General features: G+C 43.4%; 1 protein-coding gene across 3 annotated transcripts in view; it reads left to right on the top strand.

Moving 5' to 3' along the window:
• The window catches only part of Ano6 (anoctamin 6), a 187060-nt gene that overhangs the window by 95788 nt on the left and 72339 nt on the right, over window positions 1-18933 (top strand). For all 3 annotated transcript variants that reach the window (XM_021183693.2, XM_021183694.3, XM_029469721.2), the window contains one exon: window positions 8457-8585. In XM_021183693.2, coding sequence (XP_021039352.1) covers window positions 8457-8585 — 129 coding nt within the window. The remainder of the gene's footprint in view (window positions 1-8456; window positions 8586-18933) is intronic.

The following is an 18933-nucleotide window of genomic DNA, read 5'->3' as shown; positions in this document are numbered from 1 at the left end:
TAGAACCATGGCGTTGAGCAAAGGGAAACAAAGACAAAACGCACACGCCAGATCAGGAGGCCGTGGCATGTGAGAAGACATTGTAATGATACAGTCCGCTATTTACAGGCAACCACATCTGTGCCTTGTAAGAAATAGCTGAAAATAGCAAGTTCTGCCACTTGGGAAAAATGTGGAAATAATTTACAGCTAAAAGATAGCATTTTTAAGAACTTGACATCAAATTTAACTTGAAACCAAAGCCTCCATAAGCCAAATAAGTAGAAAGTTCTAAATATAGAGAAATGTATGGGTTGGAACGCGTAACCAATGTTTGGTGGTTGCGAGGGCAGCCTGTAATCTGTGATGAAAAGTCAGCCGGTGCTCTGGAGACCTTCTGAAATGAGCTTAATGTCCAGATGAAAATAATAGGGTCAGGGCCGCGGAACCCAGGGCAGGCTGACGATGCCTGGAGTTTGTCTCCCTTTTCATTCCAGGATGCACTTGGTACACATGAGCACTTTCCAAGGTCTCTCCCTACACAGTTCCCTGTCTTCCCCATAACCATAGGCTGCTGCCTCTCTAACAGTGTCTTAGCCAGGATTACTCTGTGTCAGGTAGTCCCCAGTGTCCCCAGTGGTTACAGAACATTACTTCCGCAGATAGCTTGCTGGGGGCCTCCTTCAAGAGTGCACAGGCCCTTCTGCTGGCCCTTCCCCCCTGTCCCCACCACGGGGACACCACCTTGAAGACACACAGGTGCTGTCCCTGACTTAGCAGTCCTCTTGTGGCCATGGGGTTTTCAGACTGAACCATAGAGGGTTCTGTGAGTTTGTTCTGTGCTGTTCGGTGCCCTCTTGCCTCTTTCCCTGTGTGGCCTCAGATTTCACCACCAAAGCTCAAGAGAATCTATTAAAAAGTCCAGTTAGGTCAAAGGTGGCAATAGATACTACTTTGGGTGGGGCCTGGAATCATGCTAGTGTCCTCTAGTTATGAAGCGCAAAAGAAAAAAAGGAAAAACCCAAAATACACAGTTTGGCTGCGGTAGTGGGAAAGTGGAAGGCTGTAATCTAGGGAGGGTGGCGCCTGGCACACTCACATTCTTACACTGTGCTGGTGGGTGTGTGATTTACCTGACGGCTTAGCGACTCATGTATCAGACGCATTTGAACAGGCCGTAGCGCTTAGAAATCTGCTTCCAGAATTTAGCCTAATGAAATAGTAATTGAACATGTGCACATATACATATGTACAAGAAAGCACACTGCAGCAGTGTTTATAGAAGCAGAAAATTGGAAGCAACTTCTGTGTTCATCAGTGGAGGAACTGTTTAGCTAAATTATATTGCAGCTATTAAACACGATGATTCAGAGCTTTATATAAAGCTAGGAGATGTCTCTGATCGATGTTTGTACAACAGTGTGTGCGTGTTGGTGCCATTTTAGTTCATGTGGATGGGAGTGGGCTTGGAAGAATACTATGTAAAAATATTTCAAAACTCAGCTCACTTCTGAGAGCTGGGCTTACATATGACTTTTATTTCTCCTTTATACTCTACCATGTTGCTTGAAGTTATTTTGTATTTTGTAAGGAACATAATTTTTTTTGTCCATTAGGAGAAAAAGAGTCTTTGTAGTTTGGGAGGCGAGGGTGGGAACTCTGAGGTCTTAATACGTGGAGAGGCCCAGGGTGTCAAGTGCTGGTCATTGCCTTGGGAACAGAGAGCCAAGGGGAGACTGATTTCTGCAGAAATCACTGGGTTTTTCCTGAGTGCATGTTGATTGTCACAGAGTCAATACCACATGTTCTTGGAACATCCTGAGGTACACTCTAAAAACAGCCCTCACTCCAGGGCCTATCCTATCGGTGAGTGGGCGCCTTTGCTTGTTTCTCTGAAGTCAGCAATGTGGAATGCCTAGTCTGGTCAAAGAGAAGTTCCTGTATGCCGGCTCTGTGTGCCCACACACTTCTGCTTCCCCTGTGACTAACCTGTTACGTCCTTCTCTTCCCTCCCCTGCTTTCTTCAAATATTTGTTTTTCCCCTCAACCCTCAACCTCCTCTCCTGTAGCTGCAACCCTGGAACTTTTTTGGGTTCTGTATTTGGCGTATGACATGGACTGTGGTCATTTGCATTTTGATCAAAATAAAGGGAGTGAAATTTGTCCTGCTTTGTGGCATGCTTACCATATCTTGCAGAGGAAAACATTTCACTTATTTATATCTTGTATCTTTCTAGTTGTTAGGAAATGGACCTATGCCATTGGTAGTTATGCAAATGAAGTTAAGTTCTGTGTTTTGAGATCTGAATAAAGGCTTTTGCTTGAGCTGAACTTGGTGTGTGTGTGTGTAAGAGAGAGAGAGAGAGGAGAGAGAGAGAGAGAGAGAGAGAGAGAGAGAGAGAGAGAGAGAGAGGAGAGGTAGGTCAGAGTTTCCTGCAGATTGGATGGTACTCTATTTCTAATTTAGTTCTGTTATGAACTAAATTATGCCCCTTCCTCCCCCCAAAATGGTCTTAGAATTAACTACTTTATTTTTCCAGTCATATGAACCACAGAGAGCAGTTCTTGCTACTCTCATATTGCTCTTTAATTATATGAAAATTTTAATATTTTTCACCGTGCAGCTTCTCAGCTATTGTGGGAAAACAACCTTTCCTACAGCCTGCTTTGTGTGACGTGAATGTGGTTAACCCAGATGAGCCTGGGGCACTCCAGTGTTTCAAGATATCGGGACATTTCTTCAGATGCAGTCAGTTTCATTGTCCAAGGCAAGGGTCAGACGCCCTCATGCATAAGGATGAGTTTGAGCAAAGATTCCAGGAGAGCCACAGCTCATCCTGATTGTGAATAAATAATTTACAGTCGGCATTTCAGACGATAATAGATTCTGCTGGAGTGAGGTGGGGTTCCTAGGCAGGATTTTGGAAGACCCATTTTGATGACGTTTGAAGCTTGTGAGTCTAGACCAGTGTTGACAGGTTGTTTTGTAGCCACAGAAATACTGACGTCAAGGATCCTGGGAATGTTTACCAGTTCCACTCTGTCTGCCCTGAGTGACACAGAGCACCTGCACACATGCAGTCCTTTCCTCAGGCCCGTGTCACCCCTACACCCCTGTCCATCCAGGAGACAGGCTCCACATGGTCCTATATTTTCCCTCTGGTGTGATGGTAGCATCCTCTTTAAGGGAAACCTCAATGCCACATTTCAACCAGATTGCCGAGGTAGACTTTCCCCGCCAAGTTGTTACTAGAAAAGATTCATGTTGGGACATTCTCTGTCAGCCAGTGCCCTGCAGTAACCTGCAGTTACACTTGAGCCAGTGGCTGGGAAGAGGCTCTGCATGGGCTTCCTTACCAACAGCCAAGAGGACGGACAGGATTTACCTTCTCAAATTCACACTCCTTTGAAGGCACTGGACAAAATAATTCAACTTTCTTCTTTTACCCTTTGAAAATTCCATACATGACATGAGATATCTTGATAGTGTTGGTTCTTTCTCTGTCTCACCCTCCTCACCCCCCCCCCATATCTCTGTTCTTATTCTCCCAACCCTGTCTTCTCCCGAGTCCATGTCCTATCTCCCTCCTAGCATCATGAATATTTAACTGACCTGACCTAATGTAGGTAACCACAGTTGCTATTCAATTCATGTGTCCAAGAGCTGTGTCCTGTTCGTAGGACAGCACTTCACAATAGCCTCTGCCTTTTATACCACACTCCTTACCTTCTGTGATGTTCCTTAAGCCTTGGGCAGGGGTGTGGGGTGGTGGTAGTTACATAGATGTCCTATCTATGGCTGAGCAGTTACAGCCTTACGTAATCTCAACACTTTGAACAGTAATGAGTCTCAACATTGACCACTACCTACCATAATTATATATATATATATATATATATATATATATATATATATATACACATATATACACATACATATATACACACACATATATATGTATATATATATACACATACATATATACACACATATATACACACACATACACACATATATATGTACACACATACACACATACATATATATACACACACATATATAATTTTCCTTATTCTTGAAAGTGCCATAGATGTAAACAATAAAATATGATCATATCCAACACCCCCTCCCCATTTCTTTCTCCAACTATCTTAGTTGCTTTTTTCTAGCTTCAAAGAGACAACATGACCAAGACAGCAACTTATTAAAAAAAACATTTAATTTGGCACCTATGGTTGTGGATATGGAAGGTTAGAGTACATGATTGCTGTGGCAGAGAGCGTAGGAACAGGCAGGCATGATGCTGGAACAGAGAGAAAGAGAAATAACCAGGAATGGCTAGGGCCATGTGGAGTCTGTCTCCTGGATGGACATGGGGTGTAGGGGTGAGAGGGGCCCGAGGGAAGGACTGCATGTGTGCAGGTGCTCTGTGTCACTCGGGGCAGGCAGAGTGGAACACTCCCTCACTGGTAAACACTCCCAAGGTCCTTGACATCAGTATTTCTGTGACAGTAGGCCACACCACCAACTGTGGACCAAACATTCACATATATCAACCTATAGGAGCTACTCTCATTCAAACTACCACAGTCCCCCACCCAGCTTCATGGATGTGGGAGCATGCACGGCACCTACAGTGAGAACCAGTGGGGAAAGAGTGATTCTCCCGCAGCAGCTATCAACAGCCAAGCTCTCTGTTTTAAAGGGTGGAGCTTGGAGAATACTTTCCCTATCTATGCTGGAATTTTGGCCGGCTTTTTCGGCAGGTAGTCAGTGTTGTTATGAGTTCACGAATCTAATACCCATGTCCAAACATAAATACTTAGAAGGTAGTTCCCTAAAAGACATGAGCCTCGGACACAGTGGTTCTCAACCTTCCTCACATTGCGACTCTTGAATACTGCTCCTCATGTTATGGTGGCCCCGCCCCCCTCTACCAACATCCGCCATGGGGAGCCCACAACCCATCAGATGATAATATTTTTTTTTTGTCTTACTTTGGTGCAATGACAAATGAGTGTATGTTGTGCTTTGTACTCTTATCAAAGCCCAATCATCAGGCCAGGTTTGCACAGTGGGCTCATGGGAGTCTGTTGTCCTCGGGACCAGGTTGGTTGGGGTTATAAACAGATAGAGTGCATTATAGACATGCTATTGTAACTAGAAGTCTGCAAAGCTCTTTCAGGCAGAAGGTGAACCATACAGACTAGAAAGGTTGCTTATTGCCTTGACATTGAAAACTTATCCCCAAGACTTTGGGGGTAAAGGTTTGGGGTCTCTTTGATGACCTTAAGAATTAAATTTCCTCAGTGAGAAAGCTGGTATCTATATATAAGCTCTTGTCACTAAAATGAGTTTACCTACTAAATCATAAACTTTTTCTGTAAGTATTTCTAAACTTGAGCTGCTAAAGAGGAATGGTTGAACTTCATACGTGTTGACTGTTAGTTTCTGTGTCATTAGACTCAGGAAAAAAGAATAAACAATTCAGTAGACAACAAGAGGGTAGCCAGGGATGAATGGTCTGTCTATGAATTTTCAGTCACTTAAAAATTATCAATGTTTGTTCGGAGAAACTTAAAGTTTTCCTTCTTCTAGAAAAGTAAAACTTTGGGAAAGGAATATTTTTTTTAGGTTGCCTGTGATTTTAACAGGCTACTACATGAGTTAGGCCTGTAAGTGAAATTTACACTAAAAAATCCAATTTTTTTTTCCCAGAAAAAAAAAAGTTTCTGTTCTCCTTTTTTCTTTTTCTTCTTTCTTTCTTTCCCTCTTCCTCCCTTTCTTTCTTTCTTTCTTTCTTTCTTTCTTTCTTTCTTTCTTTCTTTCCTTCTTTCTTTCCTTCTTTCTTTCTTTCTTTCTTTCTTTCTTTCTTTCTTTCTTCCTTTCTTCCTTTCTTCCTTTCTTCCTTTCTTCCTTTCTTAAATTTAAACTTGTTTCTTCCTCACAGTTACCTGGTAGTGTGTCTTCTGCCAAGAGCTGAGAGATTTGGACTTTGCAGCAGTAGGTAGTTAGTTGGCACCCTTTTCCTGGCAGCCCATCCTAAGTTCCGTATCACACCTTACCATTTGCTTCACACAGGTAGCTGTTGACAACTGATGGGGTCTTCATACAAACAAAGAGCTTTGGTCTTATAGCCCATGCAAGAGGTTTTTGTGCCCACTGGCTGATTTGGGAGGTAGTTGCCACCCTGTCCCACTATGCAGTTGTGGTGCCTGACTAGCCTGGGCCACTGTGTAGGGGTGATGCATGGGCAACGTGCGCCACTATGCAGGGGTGAAGCATGGCCAGTGTGTGTCTGTGCAGGGGTGATGCATGGTCACTTGCCCTGTGGTGCTGTACACTCCAGGCCTGGTTCTCTAGCACCTCAGTGAGCTGCTGGCTCCACTGAAGTCTCTGGAGAACAGGTTGTCTTGCGCACTTCTCAGATGTCTATGATAACCAGGCTATCCTATCACATGCTACCAATTTCCCATTCTGAGAAATCACTCCCGGTTTTCCCTTTCTTAGGCCCTTTCCTCCCGGAAGCTGCCGTGTGCATCACCCGGAGTAAAACCCCCATCAAAGGGAATATTTGGAGGCACCTGAAAAGCCTGTGGTTGAAATGAAAACTACAGAGCTTAGCATTTCCATATAACTTTATTCTTCAGGCTCATTAGTTTAAATAACTGAAATGGGAAATGAAAAAATAAAAAAGGCAGTAACAGAGCCAGAGCCAGAGCCAGAGCCAGAGCCAGAGCCAGAGCCAGAGCCAGAGCCAGAGCCAGAGCCAGAGCCAGAGCCAGAGCCAGAGCCAGAGCCAGAGCCAGAGCCAGAGCCAGAGCCAGAACCAAGGATGTGTGTTGCTTCCCTGGACATTCTGTGCCCCGGACAAGAACAATCCCTAAACAGAACCATTCTGTCCATGGCAGCCCTTAGTGTGAGGGTTCTCAACCTGTGGGTCGTGACCCCTTATAAGTTAAAATGACTTCTTTACAGACATCACCTGAGACCACCAGAAAATGTGACGTTTATATTACAATTCATAACAGTAGCAAAATAACAGGCTATGAAGCAGCAATGAAGTCATTTTACCGTTTGGAGGTCACCACAACTTGAGGAACCTGACTAAAGTGTCACAGCTTTAGGATGGCTGAGGACCGCTGCCTTGGAGGGATGTGGGCTGGAGGTGGCTACACTTGGTGGTGCTGCCTCTGCGGGTTGGGTAGCCTGCCAAGCGGAAAGCTCGTCTGTCAGCGATGGTGAGAAGCCTCCATGCGCCCCGGTTAGGAGAGAGGAAATGAAGGACGTGCAAGCGGGTTTTATGAGTTGCAAAGATTACATCTTCTCAGAAGTGTGGAGAAAAGGAGGTGCTGGGACGGTTTCTGTGCTAATTGATGCTGAACGCAGTCGAAAATTAATCACGGTTAATGAACATAGTGTGCTGGTCGTTCCATCAAATGATTGCAAGGCACAATTCCCTATTTGTTTTTAATGGGAGAAACCTCAAAACCATCACTTACCAGTTAAAAAGCAGTCTGGTTCTTAAACAACAAAGTTGACATAAGCATTTTTTTTATATAGGCTGTGAGGATACCGACTCTTCTCATAGCTGATTAAACCAACTATGTCTGTGTGTTTAGGATCTGAGGGATAGCGGTCGTTTTAATTATATGTGCGTTAAATTATACGTACATCTATAATTTAATTATATTAAGCCCATCTTTTGCTGTAACATCTTATTTGTTGCCATAGTCATTCTCCTGTGTACCCTTCCTTTTGAGAGAGAGCATCCCATTGTAGCCCAGGCTGGCCTGTGGGTCCTCCTGCTTCAGCCAGGTAGTGTTGGAATCACAGTAGCTTGTACCACCATATGCAGCTCCCAGTACAATCTTTTAAGCTCTTAATTAAAGACTCAGTTTATTACCATCAAAATTTACAATGTCTAAGGTTTGCTTCTCCTGCGTCAGGGACACCGCTTGTGGGTTTGTAGGCAAACACCAATGACTAAGGTGGCTTTGTGTACGTGGTAGCTCCTTTTCTCACCCGTTTAAAGTGATACCGTGGGTGAAGTAATGATGTCCAGAGAGATGTCATGAAAGCCAACCAGAAGCTAGGAGATAAGACAGACAGGTGACGAGGCCCCCACCGGTAGTATTAAGTCTCATAGTTTTCTTCTTGCTGACCAATTCAGCCCCTCATCCAGGAGGTTCTCATTACTGAGTTTCTTTCCAGCTCTGACTCCCCTCTGTTGTCCAGGCAGGTAGAACCTGGGACGATTGGGTCCTGCACGTAAGAGTGCCTGTTCCCAAGCATTCTAGGCTACTGCCGTTCACAGACATCCCCCAACCGAGAACAGACACACTGTAGAGATTAGGTAACTCGGCATGACTGTCTCGCTCTCCCTCAGTGAGCTCACCTGTGAGCCAGCGAGAGCCAAGAGGTACACACCTGCCAAACATTACCTTTCCAATAATTCACCCTCTTCTACACACAGGAAGAATTTAACGGGAAGCCCGACTCTCTCTTTTTCACCGACGGCCAGAGGCGAATCGACTTCATCCTCGTGTATGAAGATGAGAGCAAAAAGGAGAACAATAAGAAAGGGACAAACGAGAAACAGAAGGTAGGACTTGCATTCCATTTCATGTCTCTTTTTATTCCCTTTAGGATTGTAAAGCGAGCGGCGGGCTGGGTTTAGGTAAGCAGGCAGGTGATAATGATGTGGAGTACCGCGAACCAGACATCCCTCCGCTGTTCTCTCAGCCTGAGGTCCTTCAAGGCATGCATGGTAGCAGGAGATTTCGTTGGTTTGAAACAGAAGCTTGCTCGGGCCCTTCCCCAGTCAGTTTCACACAGAAGGGACTTTGCTGGGTTGTGCAGAGCAGATTTGCATGAAGGCACACCGGGCGGGCGGGTGGGTGGCCTGCACCAGGCCTGGAGAGGAGGCTGATTAAGGACAAGTGTAGGACCGCTTAGTGTTCCCTGTGTGCTCGGATCACTCACTCTGCTGCCAGGGGTGTGGGCTCTTCCTTCATGGCTTTTCTTTTCTCTCATTTCACTCTTACCACACACAGGAGCTGGGCTCAGTCATCACACCTTTTGTGCATGAGAGTTTGTGGTAGAGAAGCCAGATAATCACCCACAGCCGTGGGTGCTTCGTCTAGTCAGGGCAGAGAGACAAGCTCAGCCTCTCGGCTTGAATCCAGACCCCACTTCCAACCCTCGTGCCTCCTCTCACCTTCTTTTCACAGGCAGCTATGCTGCTTCCTACCTTTCCTTTGCACCTGCCTCTTGCAGAAACAAAACCATTCTTTTAATTCATTTATTCATTTACATCCCAGCTGTTGCCCCCTCCTGGTTCCACCTCCCACAGTTCCTCATCCCATTCCTCCTCCCCCTTGCCTTCCCACTCCCTGGAGCCTCAAATTTCTCAAGGGTTAGGATACCTTCTCCCCACTGAGGCCAGACCAGGCAGTCCTCTGCTCTATATGTGGCTGGGGCCTTGGACCAGCCCTGTATGCTGCCCGGTTGGTGGTTCAGTCCCTGGGCTCTGAGGGACTTACTCAGGGGTCTGGGCAAGTTGAGACTGCTGGTCTTCCTATGGGGTTGCTCTCCCCTTCAGCTTCTTCAATCCTCTCCCTAATTGAACCACAGGGGTCTCTGAATTCAGTTCAATAGTTAGGTGTAAGTATATATGCATCTGTCTCAGTCAGCTGCCTTGTTGGGCCTCTCAGAGGACAGCCTTGCCAGGCTCCTGTCTATAAGCCCAACATAGCATCAGTAACAGTGTCAGGCCTTGGAGCCTCTCCTTGAGATGGATCCCAAGTTGGGCCTGTCACTGGACTCCATTTTTTATCACTACAGTTCTTTTATACAGGGACAAATCTGGGTTAGAAACTTTGACTGCGGGTTGGTAACCCCATCCCTCCACATGAGGCCCTGTCTATTCTTATGTTGAGAAATTAAAAAAAAAAAACAAGCCAGGGTTAGCACAGACACCCGGAACCTCTTTACTGAAATGCAAGCTGCACTGAACTCACGGAGGAGAAAAGGATATATTCATGGATCTTTACATCTATGCTGAAACTCACTGCACCGCTACAGTCCCCATCCTGTGTGTGCCATGGCATGCACACAGCTTTCAGTGTCCTTGTCTATGCAGTATTCATAGACTATACCCATCTTTAACCTTTTCATTTCTGCTTATTCATTGGAAGCAAGTGGAAAAACTTTCTTCTTTTGTAAAATGAAACAAATAACTGTTTCATTCATGTGTTCAAATTTGGAGAGGGTTAACTTTTGAGGGTTAAGTTTGAAGTCTGTCCAGAATAAGGCCAGGGTTTAGAAACTGACATTCAGATTCCAATTTAGCCACTGTCCTAACTGGAGTAGTTTCAGTTATATGGAACAATTCCCCCAGGTAATTGGCTTCACCCAAAAGAAAGGGGGAGGGGGGAGGTGCATTTATTGGTTACACCAAAGTAGAAAGTGGCGGTTCTCCTTCAGCACGTAGCTTAGGGTTGGGGCTGTGCGGCATGTGGTCATTTGGGAACCTAGGCTGAAACAGAGGCTCTGACGTATTCATTAGGCAGTTCCAGAAACAACCTGGGCATCAACACAAGGAGCAGAGAAGATGACAGTGAGTGAAGGAGCACCTGGGGCGTCACTGCTGGGACCTGGCAGTCACTGCAGCCATTGTGCTCAGTGGTGTCCAGCAGAGCTCAGCACTGGCAGGAGTGGGGCTGTGTCTCAGGCAAATCTCCCTGCCATTTTGTAACCCTTTCCCCCCACACCTACACGTACATTTAGACTTCTTGCGTTTACATTGCAAATCTTAAATTTACATCTTACAAATAGGTTATCATAATTTTATAGTTGGTTGAATGTTTTTTTTCTTATTGGTTTACAAAATGTTGGTTCATCATATAATCAGTGGCATCATAGATGCTGCAGAACAGGGCTCTAACACCTACCATGTGGCTATAATTAAAACTAAATAAAATACCATATGTAGGTATCATGTAGATTTTCTAATACACATAAGTCACAAATGTTAATAATGTTGTGCTTTCTCTTTTTTATTTGGTGAGCTCCTAAAGCAATGGTCTGATATAAAAGGCATAACTGCCCTGCTCCCCGGCTCTATCACTGAAGTAGCTAGTGGACTTAATCATTTCCCCTGGATGCTGTAATAATCGGTGCTTCCACATTTACTATTATCAAATTGTCGTGGACCACCCATGTGCCGATAACTGGGCTGGGTTTGTGTAAAGCAAGTTAAACAGAACAAATCCAAGAAGTATAAAGGAGACAGTCTGACTTTAGCAAAGAGCTTTACTGCTGCGCTGAAGGGCACCTGGAGCTACTCACATTATTAATAAGTTCTTCATTTGCTTTAGACAGGAACGTAGATCTCAGGGTGACTCTCATTACATCAGGGAGAAAAAGTTGTCATTAATTTGGGCAATCCTCCAACCCAGTGAGTGATACCTTCGTGTTGCTGTTCATAAGCTGGGCTTTGAAGTGTTTTCAGCTTGCATTTGTATATATTTCTTAATTTTATACTCTGTCAAATTTCAGCACCCAGCTTTGGAACCACATTTTTTAATTAATTGGACAGACGTTTCTGAGCTTTGTTGTGTTCCGTGTCGGGGCTTAGTGGGGATTTAGAACGACGCCTCGGAAAGGCAACTTCAAAGTCCTGTTTTCCCTAAAAGGAAAAAAGGTTTGGTGTATGCCATATTGATTTCCTAAGTCAACTCCGTGATTGACTTTGTCGGAATTGATGAAAAGAGTTCTGTAAACAAGTTTTAGGGCCGTGGAACTACAGGTACCTTGAAGACTCACAGAGACTTAAAACCCGTGTATCCTCGGGAACAAGAGAAAATTCTGGTCTAGCCTAGCCTTTAGATACTATGTTACTCTACCCACTGTGAAATCATGTCCTAAGTTTGACATAAGATGTTTGCTTTTGCACGTTGTGTGGGGTGATTGTAAATTGGTTCAGCTGGCCTTCTTTTGGCTAATGCCACACTTTGCACAGAATCAGTTTGGATGATTTTACTGCAAGTCACAAGAAAACAATGTTTCAGATGTCTTCACTGCTAGAAGGAAATGATTATGTAACTGATCAGGAGGGAGAGCTATTTCTGAGGCTTAATGAAGCCATCCCATCCTGCTGCCCTGATCCTCAAACAAACATCTCCTGGGTAATGGGTGACAGCTGAGACTCCAGGCAGCCAGCATGAGAGGAATATGTCTCTTTTGAAAGATAAACTCCTGTGGAAGGACCCTGTACAGACTTTCCACTGTAGCTTCCTGTCTAGCATGGGTCATAGTCTCTTTCTTCCTAACCTCCATCCTCCTTCCTTCCCTCTCCCCTTCTCTTTCTTCCTTTGTTAAGGTCCTGGTGTAGCCTAGATTCATCTTAAATTTGCTGTGTAGCGATGACCTTGAACTTCTGGTCTCCCTGCCTATACCTCTTAAATATTGGGATTGTAGATTAATGCCACCAGGCCAGAAGTGGTGGCTTATCTTGGTTGGCAACCTGACACGCCTCATAAGAGATCCCCTCAATTAAGGAATAGCCTTTGTCAGTCTGGCCTATAAGCAAGTCTTCAGGTGTGGGGATGGGGGTGGGGGTAATTCTCCATTGCTAATTGTTGAAACCGGGTGTCACTTAACATGGGCCATGTTATCCCTCAGGTATCCCTAATACCTGAGATGTATTACAAAGCTAGCTACACAGATAGATGCAGGGAGCAAGCCAGCGAGCAGCATTCATTCACAGCCTCCGCTTCAGTTTCTGCTGTAAGCGCTTGCCTTGGCTTCCCTTGACGATGGACTCTAACCTGTAAGATAAACCCTTTCCTCCCCAAGCTGCTTTTCACCATGTGTTTATCACAGCAGCAGAAGCCAAAGTAAGACAGCAGGTTTATTGATTAGGGGGAAGGGAACCCAAGGAATCATGCAGGCTAAGCAAGCATTTTCTAATTGAGTTGCATCCCTTGCCACCTCATAGACTGTTACAGTTCAACAATAGCCACCCTTCTAGGTCCATTGGCTCTATGTCCATGCATTTAGTCAACCACAGATTATTAAAAAAAAAAAAAAAAAAAAAGTTCAGAAAGGAGCTGGAGAGATGTCTCCATGATTAAATGTACTTGTTGCTCTTACAAAGGCCCTCACTTTGGTTCTCAGCACCCATAGAATGGCTGACAACCATCCACAGCTACAGTTTCAGGCCATCTAATGGTCTCTTTTGATCTCTGTGGGCACTAGACATGCACAGCAGACATGTGCAGACCTCCAAGCAGGCAGAACACCCACACCCATAAAATACATAAATCTAATTTTTTTTTTAAAAAGGGTTTCAGAAAAAAAAAAAAACTTGGCTTCGGTTGAGCACATTCAAATGTCTTTTTTTTTTCATTATTCTCGAAGGTGTACAATATAAACAACCATTTATATTATGCTAAGTTAAATAGCAATCGAAAAGGGTTCAAAATATATGGGGTGTGCATACAGGTGGTACTCAAACACCGTGCCATTTTATGTCAGAGCCACTTCAGTGTCCATGGAGTCTGTTCTCCATGGACACTCTAGAATCCATCCGTGTGTCGGCCGACGGGGCTGGTCTAGTAAGGTAAGGGGAGTCTTTCATTGACCCAAGATAGTCGGGATTGGTCCAGTTTATCTCCTGCATCGCAGGATCACCTAGTATCAGAAAAGTGTTTAGGGTTTTCTTTGGAATGGTGGAGGGAGAGATAGCCGTCAGTAAGCTGCCATCGGTGTCCAGAGTCCAAACATCTGCTACTAAGTATGTCTGACCTGTGTTGTTATGAGCAGAGACATTTTAAGTAAAAGAGATCCCTGTGAGTGACACCAGTTCTTACATCACAGTCTGGGTAGCGACGGCTTCTTTCCAGTTTCAAGACTGGCCTGTTTTGATTTCACTTTGTCTAGCACTTGCCTCCCATTGGGTACTCCTGTTCCTGACCACATGAGGATGTCATTGATGATGGTGGAAGCGGGAAGAGGAAGTGTGTAGGCAGAACCAAAGCAGTCCACGTGGTCCTCAATAAGTTTTATTTCGTTTCTATCTGTTCCTAGTAATTGATGGAAACTCAGCTTCCTTAGAATTGAGGAAAGATGTACACATGAAAGGTAGATGCTTGAATTTCACATTCACCTTAGGAATTCTCTAGAAAGGTCTGTTTCAGAGACTGACACATAAAAATTTTAAAGTAAGGATCAAGCTAATTGATATAATAAATGCAGATATTAGTGAGTTTTCCATATGGTGAGCCTTTAAAATTGTTGGGCGTTGCTCAGGTGAGTCACACCTGGCAGAATAGTTTCCATAGAAGCTGGATGGGTTTGCTTTAGAAATGCTTTCACGTTCATGAGACGTCTAGGATTATACTGAATAGTTGAGAAGAATTTATGTCCTTTAGTGATTTTTTTTTATGATACTCATGCAAGTTTTCTATGTTTTTGTTAGATCTTCTTAGTTATTCTAAATTTTTATTGCTGTTGTCAAAATATGTTAAATTATAGTTTGCGACGTGTTTTATGTAAGACTTTTGATTTTTAAGGGTCTGTACAGGTATTTTGATAAACTCTTTAATTCTAATGTATCCACTGCTTCTTCTAATATTATTTTTCAGATGAAGACCATATTGTCTATGAATTATAATAGTTTGTTTTGTTTCAAGACAGTACTGTCTACTCAAGACCATATTATCTATAAATTATAATAGTTTGTTTTGTGTCTCTGTGTAGCCTTGGCTGTCCTGCAACTCACTCTGTAGACCAGGCTGGCTTTGAACTCTGATCCGCCCACCTCTGCTTACCTGGTGTTGGAATTAAATGCTCATACCACCACTGCCCAGCCTTCTACAGTTTTGATTTTCCTTTGCCTTCTCATGGGTCTTTCTTATTTCTCACTGACATGTAATTGCTAGGACTTCTGAAGTAAAACTAGCAACTCATAGTAGCAATGGTTGTATTGCTTATGGTCTTAACAGGAATGGCTGCAAAAATTCACCAGTAAATATAATTATACCAGTGTAAATTCTGGTAGAGTCCTTTTTAGAAGTTAAGTTGTTATCTTGTAGTTTGAAGTGTCCTTATAGTAACTAAGGTTTGAACATTATCTTAAGTACTTAAAAAAAAAAATAATCTAGTGAAAACCTGGGTGTGGTAGGGGCATTCCTCTAATCCTAGCACTTGGGAGGCAGGCAAAGGCACAGCTCTGTGAGTTCAATGCTAGCCTGGGCTACATGATGTGTTCCAAGCCAGCATGGATTATTAAGTGAGACCCCATCTCAAAAATTTTAATAAAATCTACTGAAGTGCTTGGCTGCTTAATAAGCAAATTCTAAGATATATTAATTTCAAGTGCATAGATAGACTATACATATACCCAGTGGTTGATTCCAATGTACCATTGGATACCAAGACGTGAGGGTGCTCGAGTCTCTTATATAAAATGGTGCTCCGGCACCATCTTTGCATATTTGCATATAAGCCCGTATATTTCTAAGTACTTTCCCTCATCACCCAATATAAACACAGCACAACATAAGTAGCTGTTAAACTGTGTTGTTTAGGAACAACGAGGGGAAACACTGTGTGGTTCCAGATGCACGCCCCTGCCCCAATAATTCCCATCTTAATTTAGTTGGATCTGTAAATTAAGAACGTACAGATGGGAAGAATGGACTATCTGTGGCTGTTTGTGGCCAGTAAGACAACAGATAGCAATGTAGATCACACAAAGCCATTTCTTACTGCCTTTAAAATGCTACATGGCTTCATATTTGTTAGCTCCCTGCTTATTTATAACACCACACTAAATAGCTTGTTGTTGGAAAGACTTGGCAGTTCTGTGGAGTATTAAAAGTTAAGCTCATAGATGAAGAGATTAGGATGGGCTTCCCAGACCTTTGTGAGAGTAGAAGGTTTGGGAGGGTGTTTGGCAATGAGTAGAACATTTTTTTTTTTTTTTGGTTGGGAAGAATAATTTCAAGGCATCTTTTGTATATTGATAGAGACCATAGTACAGATACTGTGTTGTTGCAAATGGTTAAGAGAATAGTGTTCAGTTCCTAAGATAAGTAAGAGATAATCAATTGCCAAGTAGTTGAAAGTTAGCCTTCCACATGTATAAATATGTGGAGTGCATTTAGTGTAGATGATAAATCTGTATGATTCTGTCAGCTAAAGCAGTGTGATGATGGTCATTTTCTACCGATTACCTTCTCGTCCCATTCCTGGGGAGCCCTTTGTTCTAAACTACAACCCCCTGACTCTTCTTGGTCTGTTTTCTGTGTGAGCGTTTGGAGGATGGTATTTACTGGACCAGGGACAACTTACCAGGGGCTGTACCCCTGAAGAAAAGGACCCCTCTTCCTCTAGCCACTGATAACTGCCAATGGCCCCTCAGGGAAAGATAGGCCCCTTGAGTCCCTCCTCTACCCGTGATAGACTGCTGACAGGACCATCATGTGCAACTCTTCCATAGGCAACCACAGCCACTGTGAGTTCGTGAGTATAACAGCCGTGTGAATTAGACAGCCCTCTCTCTCTCCATCCTCTGGACAGCAATATTTGACCTTATCTAGGTTGACCTGGGTGAAGGTTCCTTTGCCCCCTTCTCATCTCTCCTGAAACCAGCAGTTCTAGATCAGTGGTTCTCAGCCTTCTTAACACTGAGACCCTTTGACACAGTTCCTCATGTTATGGTGACCTCCTGAATTGCAAAATTATCGTGTTGCTACTTTATAACTGTAGTTTTGCTACAGTTAGGAGTTATAATGTAGACACTTGGTATGCAAGATATCCGCCACCCCTGTGAAAGGGTTGTTCCCTGCCCACCACCCCCACAGGTTGCAACTGTTGTTCCTGACCGAAAGCCTGGGATTGTATTTGAAGATTAGCTCTCCCAAGTTGTTTTTAGAAGCTGTTAAAGGCAGAAACCACCTCACATCCCTTGCTTCTTTTCTTTAGTAGTAGATTATAGGCCATTTGCCTTCTGATGTAGCTTTGACCCATAATGACTGTGTATTTCTTTATTTTTTTATTATATCAAAATATTAATTTTAAAGTAAAGTTTGAAACTGAACTTCATCTAAATATTCACCTTCACTTCCGCTTGTCACTGGGAACCGCTCATCTGTTTTCTGGCCCTTCACGAACACACATTACCCGCTTGAGTGAATTCCTCATCACAGCGGTCCACCAACGTTAAATGTTTCACCAGCACGTGAATATAAATTAAGTGGCAATTAATTACTTTATGTATTCTACATACCAAACCGTTTGGAGCATATACTATGTAACAAATTAGCACATGAAGTAATTAATAATTTTTACATGAATTAAGAGTCTTTGACTCATTTCTCATGAATCTTTGTAGGCTTTGCAGACATTAGCCAGATGAAAATAAAATATGAAAATAAAATAACAGAGCCATTGGTACTTTGCTTAACGGAGTTATAAGGATATTAGAAGTTAATCTACATATATCTCATAGAGTCTTTTCTCAGTGTCCTTCACTCTCTGACTCCATAGTCTCCTCAGTCCCTGCTTTTCCCACTGACAAGGCAGGTTCCATGTCCTGTTTATAATCAGGATTTGTGCAGTGTGGTTCACAGGTAAGTACTGTAGAGCAGTCATTTCATTAAGCCAGTGAGACATGAAGTCAGTAATCCACGGTGTTTAGGGACAGAAGGCGTCTTTAATTATGTCAGTCTGTCCTTGGCGGCTTTAATCTCTGAATTCTTTATTTCCTTGACAGCTTCATTAGTCTCACGAAGGTGGTATAAATAAATCGCGTTTCTGGAGGGTGGGTGGGAGCTGCTCTCTCCCTTCACTTTTTGCCGTAAGCCTACTCTCCCGGATGGTGAGAGACGCGTGTGTGCTTGTTCTCATGAGTGACACATCATGACAATGAATAGCCACTTTGTCTTTACTGGAATTCCGTATGTAAGGAAGGTGGATCTCGTTGCCTTGCTGATGGATTTGGCTTCCATAGAGATGTAGGAATTCACAGGGAATTTATGACTCGATTAAAAAAAAAAAAAAGACTGTAAGTCTAATGTTTTTTTCTGCCAAATACAAATCGGAGAGCATAGTGAACGGTTAGATTTCATATGTAAGATTTCCCAGCAAGCCCCTGAGATGAATTTCTGTTAAACCTGTCTTCAGATAATCATTTATTCAACAAATATTTACTGAGCAATGGCTGTGCCAGTCAATATGCAATATTAATTGTCTTTGGTCTTAACGTAGAAGACATTCCGCACTAGTGTTTCAGTTGTCAAGAACGGTTACTGATGCAGTGTGCGTTCTACTGAGAAGTGCAGATGACGGTTTCACACGCTGACTTCAGAAGCCTTTGAAGTGAGCCGCCCCTTCCCACTCCTCGCCTGTTTGACAAATAGAGTACACACTCGTGCCTTCACTTCCGTTGCCTGACACAAGGAGTAAAAGTGGTTAGATCAATTTTTAAAATATGCCACTGGTTCTTTGAGAATTGGCATAGGATCTGTCTTGTTAAAGCGACACCAGGTTTATTAGCGCATTCAAGCAAATGTAAATGCCCTGTCCTGGAGTCAACTGCTGAGGTATTTATTATACTTTGTGGGGAGGCATTTAAAGACAACTCCAAGCTCCACCAATTATGTGAAGACGAGGCAGGTAAATATCTTGTGAGCTCTTTGTAAAGAACCAAATAAGGATGAAAACAAGATAAATTAGTGCAACCTTCCTGGAGGGCAGCAGGGCTGTATGTGGTGAAGGACTTTGAATCACACGTGATCGAACAGTTCTCCTTCTGGGATTTGGCCCCGAGAAAGTCACAAAAGGTGCATGAAGACTATTTCATAAGGATTTTTATAACAGGGGAAAATTAAAAACAATCTAAATATCTAATGCTTTGAGGTTGGCTAAATAAAATTAGCCCA

The sequence above is a fragment of the Mus caroli genome, unplaced genomic scaffold (assembly GCF_978045245.1).
Source record: "Mus caroli unplaced genomic scaffold, Mus_caroli_1 scaffold_16, whole genome shotgun sequence".
Taxonomy (NCBI): domain Eukaryota; kingdom Metazoa; phylum Chordata; class Mammalia; order Rodentia; family Muridae; genus Mus; species Mus caroli.
This window is presented reverse-complemented; position numbering and strand designations above follow the sequence as displayed.